The 11,302-nt window shown below is 39.3% G+C and overlaps 1 protein-coding gene across 1 annotated transcript; it reads left to right on the top strand.

Annotated features, from left to right (window-relative positions):
• Positions 1-5,602: 5,602 nt before the first annotated feature.
• Positions 5,603-8,143, top strand: nkx3-2 (NK3 homeobox 2). The gene is made up of 2 exons (XM_085466705.1): positions 5,603-6,227; positions 6,923-8,143. The coding sequence occupies exons 1-2, from the start codon at positions 5,855-5,857 to the stop codon at positions 7,345-7,347; spliced, it is 798 nt and encodes a 265-aa protein (XP_085322831.1). The 5' UTR covers positions 5,603-5,854; the 3' UTR covers positions 7,348-8,143.
• Positions 8,144-11,302: the final 3,159 nt, after the last annotated feature.

The raw sequence follows: 11,302 nt of genomic DNA, 5'->3' as shown, positions 1-11,302 counted from the left end.
GTGGATGGGAGCTCGTTTGTCAGCACAGCAGAGCCGAAAATAAACTATAAATCACGTCTGCACTATCTACACACATTAATTGGAGTGTAACAGCGGGCTATCCCCCCACTTCTGCCCTGGTGTCTGCAGTATTGTAGCCTAGAAGTTTTGAACAGCTTCCAAGAGGTGGAGGAACTTTTTTTTCTTGTCTCTTGGTTCCATTTACTGTATTCTGTGTTCTGTCCCCAGGGCTCTTCCATTTAGTGCTCCATCGCATGCAAGGATAATTTTTCTTTGGGAAAGTGGGTTCAGTTGTAACTTAGGGGACTAAAAGCATACTTAAAGCTGGCAGTAACCCCCCTCTCTCTGTCCCTTTCCTACCACTTTCCAATGTTGAGGTTGATTAAGGATGCTATCACGGTGGACCTGATATTTGGTGGGAAATCTAGAAGGTGTTTGGGAGCATTTACTGCAAATGACTCTTGGCAGTGCCCTCTCATGTATTGCTCCATCTGAACACAATTTGGCAGCTCTAAGGAGGGGGCGTGGGGGCATGGCGTGCTGCGAGCCTTCTCCTTCATACCAGGGCACGAGGAAAAAAAGAAAAAATCAAGACCTGTCATAAACACATCCTGCGGAGGAGGGGAAACAGAGATGTTACCACAGCAACTGGTATGTTACTGCATGGTGCAGGATTTCTGTTTAAAACATGAGATTAAATTCAAAGAACGGGCAGGATGGTGGTGGTGAATTAACTGCCTAATATGCTGTGAAAGTTTATTTCTGTACTGGAAAGAAAGCAGGAATTTCACTGGAGGGGAGCTGCATTAATTAACTGTGTCAATGTAGAAAAAAACAGACTGAATATACCTTTTCCAGGCATGGTCATCTCATGTTTTTAACGTTAGCATTTTCTAAGGTAGGCAGTTTCTTATTTTCACCAGCAGAGGGGGCCATCCTGTGCCAAAAGCAGCCCTTTAAGGTTAATGTTGACCGTGAACAGATAAAGCGTGGGGTGTTGGCAAAGAGTGAAACGTCTTTTAAATGCAAAATTGAATTTTTTTTTTTTTAATTGGTTTGATCTTTTTTCACATGTTATCCAAAAACATAATTTTAAAAAATCTATTAATTATTTAAGTATTAAAGCAAAACACCAAGAAAATTGACAAGTTTCAGCTTCTCAAATGCGATGATTGGTTGTCTTTCTGATTTAAACTAAATAGTTTTGAGTTTTGAATTGCTGGCTGGACGAAAAGAAGCAGCATACTGTTCTTATCTTTGTCTCAGAGTACATGTACCTCGTTTTTTGGCTTATTCCCCCTGTTTTTAAGTGCAAATGGCCAAAAGTTGTTGTTTTTTTCACTTATGAAATTCACAATCCTCCTATATGCTTTGGTAAATAAAATACATTTTGCCTAACGTTGTTCACAGTTTTACACATAATACCCCAGTTCATGCTAAAAAAAAAGTACAGTAAAAATCATTTTCTGTATCTATAGATGGGAGTTTTTCAGTTCTTTTTCAGTTTTAAGGTGCAAATACAAACAATGTTAGGTGACATTTTTTATTTTACTCTAAAATTTCAGGGTTAAACATAAGAATTTAATCCAATCTGACATGTTTCACTCAGTTTCTGTCATTTGTATTGGAAGCATAATGGTGGAGCAGTTAGCATTGTCACCTGACAGTAAGAAGGTTCTGGGTTTGAACTTCCCTGGGGTCTTTGTTCTCCTTGAGCGTTTTGGTTTCTCTGGTTTCCTGCCACAACCCGAATGCGTGCTTGTCAGGTTAATCTGTGATTATGAGTTTGCCTTAGGTGCAGGTGTTGAAACATGCATGAACAAAAAAAGATTAAAGTGGTTAGCCTGAGTAGAAAAGTGCTCATACAAATGCCAGTCCATATTCAAGTGCATGAATAATTAATAATCAAAAGTACATAAATTAATTGAATGTGTACCTCTAAAATCAAGTTTATACCTTATTTTATTATAGAAACCACAGAAAAGACTGGTCTCCACAAGCTGTGAAGAGTACAAAGGTATTACCTTAGACGGGTACCACCATATTGTCCTATTAAGATATCTAAGGATACAACAAGACAATAACGTCTTTTATTTTAGGAGGACGAAGATGTTTAGAGTGTTGTCATTTAGGGAAAAATCTATTATCTATCAAGTCTATTAAAATATTATATTTATATTAGAAACTATTAAAATGCTATAACTGTGTCATATGGTTATATCTCCAGCAAAATAATTAGGTAAGTAATTCATTTTCCAAGTATTGTATTTAAATACAGTTATTGGGGCAACTACGTTATCTGGGTATTTTATGATACATATTATTTTATTAACAAAACAAGAGATTAGAAAAACAAAACGAAACTAAAAACGACTTAATCATAAAATAAGAGGGTTACATAAGAACGTTACAGAATAAACTACGGAGAAAGATTTGTACTGAAATATTGTTGTAATCGATTAGAAAATATGACGCTAATGGGATTATTCTGTATATCATTCATTTAAAAAGTGCTCTAATCGGCATTTACAGGTAATAACGTAACATTTCATCATCACGGCCTGAAATGGCTGTTTTTAGGAGTCCATCACACTTGAAAGAAAAAGGTATAAAGAAAAGAGAAACGATAATAAGAAAATAATTTTCTGATCGTTCCTTTCGATGATTTATGGCACATTTTCAAGACTAAATGTAGCAAAGGGTGTTGAATGCTGGGGAAAGGGCCTAATTTACCTAAAATTGTTATGAGGTATTGATTCCAGTTGTTCAAATGATCGTCTCTTTTTTGTGAGTCAAATCAGCTGTTTACATTTCCTGCCACTTACAGCTACGTGCCGCTTATTGCTGTTTCCCGCTGCGTGGTTACCAAAAACACAGAGTAACCCGCGGAGCTCTGCTCGACATCACAGTGATAGGCTGCACACTGGCTGACTCTGCTGGAGAATTGGCAGACTTTTCTATTTATTTTCCATTTTTCCCAGGATGAAGCGCAGTGTACGGGTCAACGAGGCTTGTTTAGGACTAAAGAAAACCGTGTGGTATGAGAAAGAGGGAGAGAGAGAAAGTTTCTACAATACAAGAGATTTTTGAAGTGTGTGATATACCACTCTGTGTGTTGTTGGCCTTGGGTGGAATGAGCAGTTTCTAAAAGAACAAGGGCAGAGTGTGTGAAAATATCCAGATGTGTCGGCGGTTTTGTGCTTTTCCTTTTTTCAGTTGTGTTTTCATTGCTTGCGGTGATGCAGACTTTCATCCGCAAGGTCACATCCAGGCCTGAGACAATGCCACTTAATTTCATTTAATTCATTTAATTCACGGGGCAGGGACATGCGGTTGCACCGAGTGATTTTTAAAAGAAACTTCAGACGTGCGGCTTCCCATGTCGTTGAATTTTTTGGGGAGAGTAACTTCTTGTGGAGATGTGTTCACTGAAAAAAAGCAAAGCGTGTTTTTAACTTTTCCAATGGCTGGGATGACCCCAAAGACACCAGATGTCAAAATGTTAAGAGGTATTTTCACTGACCACTAGATGGTATAATATATGCACGCAACAGGGTTTGGACCAGATGACAGCAGCACTGATTAACTCCACTCAGCTGGGGCGAATTTTCACACTTTTTCTACCTGTTATTCACAGGATGCTGGGTTCGTTTAGCAGAGTTGTGGGTGTATTACACAGCCGCACCAGCTGCTTTCAGGATGCACAAAAAAGGCGCTCGCAAGAAAGGGCATATTTAGATTTATCATCCAGCTCAGCATTTAAAGCTAATATTTATTCAGGTCCTCTGATTTTTCAGAACAGAAAATATGTCCAAAAAGCATCTGGATCGAGAACACTGACTGAAACTTGAGCTTTTCTTGATCTTGATTTCACAGTTCAAGATTATTTGAACGAAACTTTTCATCTGGTATTTTTTCAAATAATCGATTCTGCGTTTAACTGTAGATTAAAGCCGGCAGCGAAAGTCAAGCGCAGAAAATGAAATGAGGCTCAAAAGCGCAAAGGAAACAAAATATAAATATGTAGTAAAATTAGGAAAAAAGTTTAACAGGTATTCGTGCTATAATAATAATAATAATAATAATAATAATAATAATAATAATAATAATAATAATAATAATAATAATAATAATAATACGTTTTGTCCCTGTTTATCTTAATTGACACGATTTCTTACCAGCATTGATAAGAATAAACTGAATTAAACGCGTCAAACAGTTCCATAGACAAATATGTCTTAAAAGCAAAGGATCGTGTGAGGTGTCTAGGTCATCTAAAAAGTTCTTTTTAATCCTAATAACTATGTTATGTCCATGTTATCCTCTGACCTGTGCGTTAAGACGACGACGAGGTCATTATGTTTACTATTTAATCCAAGTTAGTGGTAAATAAAAACAGCAGAAAAGCGCTGAGATCCGGTTTTTTAGGCGAGCGACGTGTAAAACGCCACAAAGGTCAAGATCCGGACCTGCAGCTCAGATGGTTGTCCACTTAAACTTTGGGACAGGGTGGACTATCACACTTTATACCCAGCACCATAGTAGTGCCTAAAAGTGGTCATACATTCAGTATATCTGATATTTAGAGCGTTTCAACAAAACTTGGCTTAAAAAAAAGGCAAACGTTCATTTTACGCAAAAAATAATTATCCGCAAAAAAGGCGATTTTTAAAAGAGTCACGTGTTATTTTAAATGGAAGTAAAATCAGTTTTGATTCTTATTCATCAGGGAAAAAGGAATTCATTGTTTAAAGGGCGTTGAACTGAAATCTGTAAAAACAGCCTCTACTGAATCTAATAAGACTTCAGAAATGTGGTGCCTTTTATTTTTTACTCGTAGTCTATTTATATAGTTGAAGAAGTTTGCGGATATGCTGAGGTTTTAACGATTCAACATCCTGGGTGTAAAGAAGGCGATACATTGTGTTAACTTAATTAAAGGTAGACGGCGCGAATAGCCTGTCACTCGCTGGTCAACCCTGAAGGCAACAACCATCACATAACGCGCGGGACGCACAGGATTCCCAGACAGATCTGAGGGTTGATGAAGGGTTAAGGTTTTTTTAATGATTAAATTTCCTACAAATTCAGTCCTGATGGTGCATTTAAGTGATTTGAGGAAAACCGGAGACAATGCTTTCTACTATACAGTTCTGAATGATGTTGCTGGTGAATTCTACTATCTTGTGATCTCGGACATTTGCGCATGCCATCCTCGTTTTTCTTACTGCAGGATTAAAAAAAAAAACTTTAGCAACGCAAGGAAATCTGGTCTTTTGCTAAATTAACCATACGTTTTTTTACATAATAAAACATTACCAAAAAGCAATCCTATACACAGGAGTCATACATGCACAAAGACTGTCCTTTTGTTTTGGATGAAGTTTCGGTTAAAATAAATGCGTTGGTTGACATTTGCTTCTCAAGCTCTGACCAAAGAAAGTTTTTTCTTCCCCCAGCTGGTTAAAAGCAGCATGACGTCGTTTACAGTGGCCAATCATAAAACGACTTTCCTCTTCTCTAGGCCAATCGGACGCGAAAAGGCTGCCTGTCAGTCACAGGTGAGGGCGTATGGTGAAAAAATTGGGTGAAAAGAGCTGGAGATTGTAGTGAGCCCGGGTTGATGGTAGAGCTATGCAGCGGAGCAGCATCGCTTCTGCGGATGTAGCAGAAACTTTTTACGGCTTCTCCCGAGGGATGCGACTAGAAACCAACACTGGAGGGGCAAAGTTAAGAGCCAGCAGCGATCGACGGAGGGAGTAAAATAAAATGTGGATGAACTGACATTTACTCCACTATCTGGGCCGGGTAATTACTGAACCTGAAGTCAGAGCAATCTTCGCTTCTTTGAAAAATGGCCGTTCGTGGCAACTCACTGATGCCTTTCTCAATCCAAGCCATCCTGAACAAAAAAGACGACAGTCGACACTTGCCAGATTTGGACATGTGCTTCTCAAAGACTGCCTGCTGGAAAATATTCGGAGAGATGGACGGCGGATCCAGGAGAAACGAGAGTGAAGTTTGTGAGCCGACCGACCAGAAGAGCTACGACTCGGATTCGGGACTCAGTGAGGACAACGACAGCAAGACTCCAGCCCCATGTAAATCGGAGAAAGACGGAGACCCTGCGTCGGATGTGCCGGAGGAAAGCCTGCAAGAGGAGACGGACCACGAGTCTGCAGCTGCGGAAAACTCCAAGAGTGACACGGAGCCCGGTAATGGCACGGGTAAGTAGGCCAGAAAGATCCGAATAACTATAACTCAGGGGGGAAAGCGTGACTGGTTTAAGTACAACAATAAGACTCCGCAAAACTCTTCGCTTTAATACAGAGTTCAGTCTGAAAGAGCCAAGTGCTCTTTTAATTTAGATGTTTACACTGCTGTTACAGCTGTGTGGAATCACAAGAAGAGCTGCCAGGTGTTATTGCAGGGCATAGGCCCTATTTTCAAAACTTCTTCACATCCTGATAGCTTTTATGCACCAAGTCCTCTCGTTACGCATGAGTATATATGCATTCCTGGCTTAATTTTAGACTTTGTCACGATAACGTTGATGATTTGACACGTTTATGTTTTGACTGACGGTATAATCGACCAGCAACACACGGCTGGTTTAATGTCAGGAGTAATGATCTTAAATGAAATAATTTTAAATGAGGCCTAAATGAAAATCGAACTTTTTTTTTAATCTAAAATAAAAAAGAAAGGTAAACGCAGTTTGTTTTTAATAAAAAGTGAAAATAAACATACCTTCGTATAAGTTTGCACATTTCTCTAAGTTTAATTTTTCGCCTTTTCGTTTCACTGATTCAAAACTCAAAGCAACCATGAAATAATCGACAAGTATGAACGTAATGCCCCGAAATGTGAGACAAATAAGAGATTCAAATGCATCGTCCATCTGTGTGCCCTCCTCTTCCAGATTCCAGCAACCTGGACGAGAAGAGTCTGGATCAACCTAAACAGCGGAAAAAGCGCTCCAGAGCTGCCTTCTCTCACGCACAGGTCTTCGAGCTGGAGCGCCGTTTCAACCACCAGCGGTACCTTTCCGGGCCGGAGCGGGCGGACCTGGCGGCCTCCCTGAAGCTCACAGAGACTCAGGTGAAGATCTGGTTCCAGAACCGCCGGTACAAGACGAAACGCCGCCAGATGGCCGCCGATCTGATGGCTTCGACCCCAGCAGCCAAGAAGGTGGCAGTGAAAGTTTTGGTGCGGGACGACCAGAGACAGTACAGCCCGGGAGAGATCTTACGGCCCCCGCTGCTCTCCCTACAACCGTCCTACTATTACCCCTACGCCTACTGCCTCCCTGCATGGACGCTCTCTGCGTGTGCGGGGAACCAGTGAAAACTCGGTGACTGTATTTATTCATTTTTATTATTTTTGCTCCCAGGAAGCCCAAATAGCTTTACTTCTGACAAGAGGAAGAGGTCCGAGGGGACTGCTCAACGTCTCTGATTGAATTTCCTCACCATGTTGTCCAGGCAAGACAGCAAAAACTTTTCATGGCTTTTCACATCCTGAAATACTTTAAAGCGACTCCTTCATGTATGTAGTAAGGTTTCCCCCCTCCAGGGACCCGTTAAAGAAACAGTTTCTCATGGTTTAGACCCTAAAATCATAAGCGGAGAGACAGGACCTCCTACAAATGTCACTATGTTATCCTCTGAGGAGTGACACAGCAATAATATTAAAGTATTTGTGTCTTTGCTTGGACTCCCTCAAGGACTTCCGAAGCCCCCGGAACCTGTTTTGGAAACCGGAGGCCTGAGCAGACTGAAAATGTCACCTTAATGTCGATTTATATTTTACATGCGCCTTCCTACCTCTGCAGTGATTGGAAATAGGCATATTCCATTAACTTCTCAAACAGCTGTCTCTGTTGCAGGTTGTGTATTTTTTTCTCTTGCTGTGTTTGTAAAGGTAAGATAATTCAGCACTTTTGAGCATATACGTTACTTTATTTCAATGCATTATAGTGTGGTTCGCTGTTAGACTGAAAAGAGGCGGTTTGTTGAGTTACTGGCCTATAGCAGGAAGCAGGCTAAAACAAGCCGACCTCCTATTAAAATGTACATGTTTTATTTGTGTTAAGTGACTGTTTAGATCGAAAAACATTAAAACATATCAGGCATTACTTTCATTTGGGATGCAATTTTATTTTTTAAGGGTTACGTTTAGTATTGGCACATTAAATATAAATATCCACAAAGCAATCAAACTTTTTACCAATAATTAAAACAATTTAACCCCTTTTTGTCCGACAAATACAAATAGGCTCTCTTTCTCTCTTTTTAACTTAATGGCCAAAAAGAAAATAAATGCACCCCCCCCCCCCCCCCCCCCACTGAATTATTGTTGATATTAATTATAAGCTTTTCTAGAAATTTCAGAATAGTTACAGGTCCAGGTACAATGCTGTACTGCGCCCCTCCTTTTTGTGTTTTATTTTGTTTTGGTTTTTTATCATCAAAAGTCCTCTCGAAGCTTAACAATAATCATAAATTGTCGTTAAATCGGATTAACGTGGATCTTAACTTATACCAATAATTACATTAATTAATTGAAAAGGTGACTTTTCTGTGCTTTGAGATCTGAACGATTGAAACTCGGATAATATCCTACTAAATCAACAGTGGACACACACACGCACACAAACACACACACACACACAGACGCAGTAAACCAAAAATTAAATATAGTTGTTTAAAAAAAAATCTAGTCTATTTAATTTCAATTAAATTATTATTTATACACCTACCACTGTAAACATTATTGTGCTTAAATTTTGTGTCTCGTTTCACTTTCCTTCTGTTTACTATGGTGTTACTGTCAGACACTGAGACCCCGTCAGCTGGGCCACTATGGCTTTCTTCCTAAACACACCTGTCATACAGTGATGAATGGCTGTGTAATTCCCGGACAGGGCAAACTGACAGCTACCTTTAGGGCCGTATGTCAGCACGAGGAGAGGAGTATTCTGGGGTTAAGGAGGCCGATGTCACTGCTGTCAGAGAATAAAAAGGGGGTTCTCATTTGCTACTTTTAGCAGATGGAAGACAATATCTTAAAAGAAAAAAATGAAACAAAACACGAAGCTTCGCTAACTTCCGGCTGAATGGTGCAACTGAAATATGAGGGGGTCGTACAAGCTGTTATTTTGTATCCAATAACGGCCTAAGTGTTAAGTCAGGGTCAACAGGGAGCTGTCGTACATTAAACATCCATCTCTTACCTTTCAAAATACTTCCATTACTTACGGACCCTAACGCAGCCATCAGGGGGTGTATCATGAGGTGTTGGCTGTTGGACAGGAAGATCAGCGTGAATGATTAAAGATACACTGAACATCCAAGTTATCGCGTGGGACACATGGACGCGAAAAGGAATCAAGACCGTCAACCCTGCAGACTCCGTTTATTGGGACACAAGTTACAATTGCAATGCGTTTTACGCACGGACAAATGGGTATATGTAGTGTCTCGGTTGATCAATGCACCATTCTTTTTCACCCTATATAGTAAGACATGCCCACTCACGAAAGGCGCCTGTATGTCCTCAAATCTAATCTACTTGATGCAGGTATACTTGTCACCTAGGCCATCGCCAGGAGCAGTGATGATGCTCATTGGCTCCTTTGGAGCTTGAAGGACAGAGAGGGATATTGGGGAGTGGACCGTCCCACATTGCTTCCTTTCCTACCTGCATGTGGAGATATCTGATATAGAGGGACATATCGCGGCTCTATTTCCTTTTAACCTCAGCGACTTGAAATGCAAACACCCCCATCGGTGTACATTACACCCATTCCAACTCCCCGTTATTTCCCCATAGCTGATGCTTCGTACGTTGCAATATTATTGTTTTGTTTTTGTAGTATTGCAGTTAAGATTTGACTTTTACAGCAAATATTCTCTACAGTTTCCCCTAAACAAACAAATGTATTAATATGTTAAAATCAGAATTTAAATTTTATTTAGATTTTACGCACAAGCAGCAGCTTCTCTTCTTTAAAAGGTTATCGTGAAAAAGTAATATCTTTGACTACATCAAAGGAGATGTAGTTTCGAATGCTTAATCGAATATTCTTCTGGAAAAGCAGGACTTCGGATTATGACCAAGATAAGTCCAAACCAGCCACTTTATTTAATCTATTTTTGGTCGTTCTGTGAAAAATAATTTCCTTTTTTTTCCAAACCTGGCTTTAATTGATCTGGAAGTCACGGAAAATTCCATCGTCTTTCTAGATTTTTGTACAGAGCAAAAATAAATTAGATTTTCACAGGAACGCCGCACCTATTATTATATACTGAGTTACAGTACCGATGACAGAAAACTGACATGTTTCCATCTTATAAAGGATCAGTAAAAGATCATCAAAGGGTGGATTTAAGTTTGTGATTATGAACACTTATCCCATATTACCCAATCTAACTTTAGTCTGCTTTTGAGTTTTTTTCCGCGTGAAGTACAGAAGGAAGAAAAAGTAAACGGGATAATAAAATCCCCCTGTGTATTCTCAAAGTCACTTAGCGAATCGTTGAATGTTTAAATCTCACCATAACACGCGATTTCAACAATCACCTTTGTCAAATCTTATTTCCCCCGTGAAACAAGTCAAACTGTGAACAATCAGTCACGGCTTCATTTACTTCAAGATATTTTTACCATCGTATACGAGAACATTATATAACGGTTATCAGCAGGGATATTTAATCTGCCTATGTGTGTGTGTCTGTGTGATTTAAAATAATAATATACTCTCATATTGGATTTGGATTTAAAAAAAAAAAAATTAATTAGAGGACCCCCCCCCCCCTTTTTATTACAACTATTTTTTTTGTTTTTTATTCTTTTTCATACAAAGAAAAACTGGAAAAATGTCTCAAACCACACAATTCCAGGCACTCAACGTAGCGCTTTGAACAACCACCTTTCCCGAGTGCCCGAACTTGGATATTTTAAGCTGTTTTTCCGGTCACAATTCTTTCCATTTGTCTTTTTTCACCGATGGTTCGAGGGACACCAAGTAGCGTTCTCATTATTATTATTATTATGATTATTATTGTAATTTGCATGTTGAATAGTGCTTTAACAGTTATTATTTTTGCATGAACTTTAATCCCCATGTTTTAAGGACTAACGCTGCAACATTATATTCAACATGGCAGTTTTGTGACACCAGATTTTTCACGACATTGATGATTTTACCACATAATGATCACAAGCCAGCAATCACCGGAAATTTCCAAAGACATACTGATCTTTGTATTTCCGTGTTTTTAAGCATTTGAAGAGTCGA

Source organism: Copadichromis virginalis, linkage group LG2 (genome assembly GCF_057382275.1).
Source record: "Copadichromis virginalis isolate Kocher_CV1m ecotype Utaka linkage group LG2, C_Virginalis_male_GT1.1, whole genome shotgun sequence".
Lineage (NCBI taxonomy): Eukaryota > Metazoa > Chordata > Actinopteri > Cichliformes > Cichlidae > Copadichromis > Copadichromis virginalis.
Note: the sequence above shows the minus strand (reverse complement) of the source record. Positions and strands in the feature narration are given on the sequence as shown.

Excerpts from the sequence above, each read along its gene's own strand:
- nkx3-2 (XM_085466705.1), top strand. The coding sequence starts at position 5,855 with ATGGCCGTTCGTGGCAACTCACTGATGCCTTTCTCAATCCAAGCCATC. Across the intron at positions 6,228-6,922 it reads GGAGCCCGGTAATGGCACGG|ATTCCAGCAACCTGGACGAG; the intron begins GTAAGTAGGCCA and ends CTCCTCTTCCAG.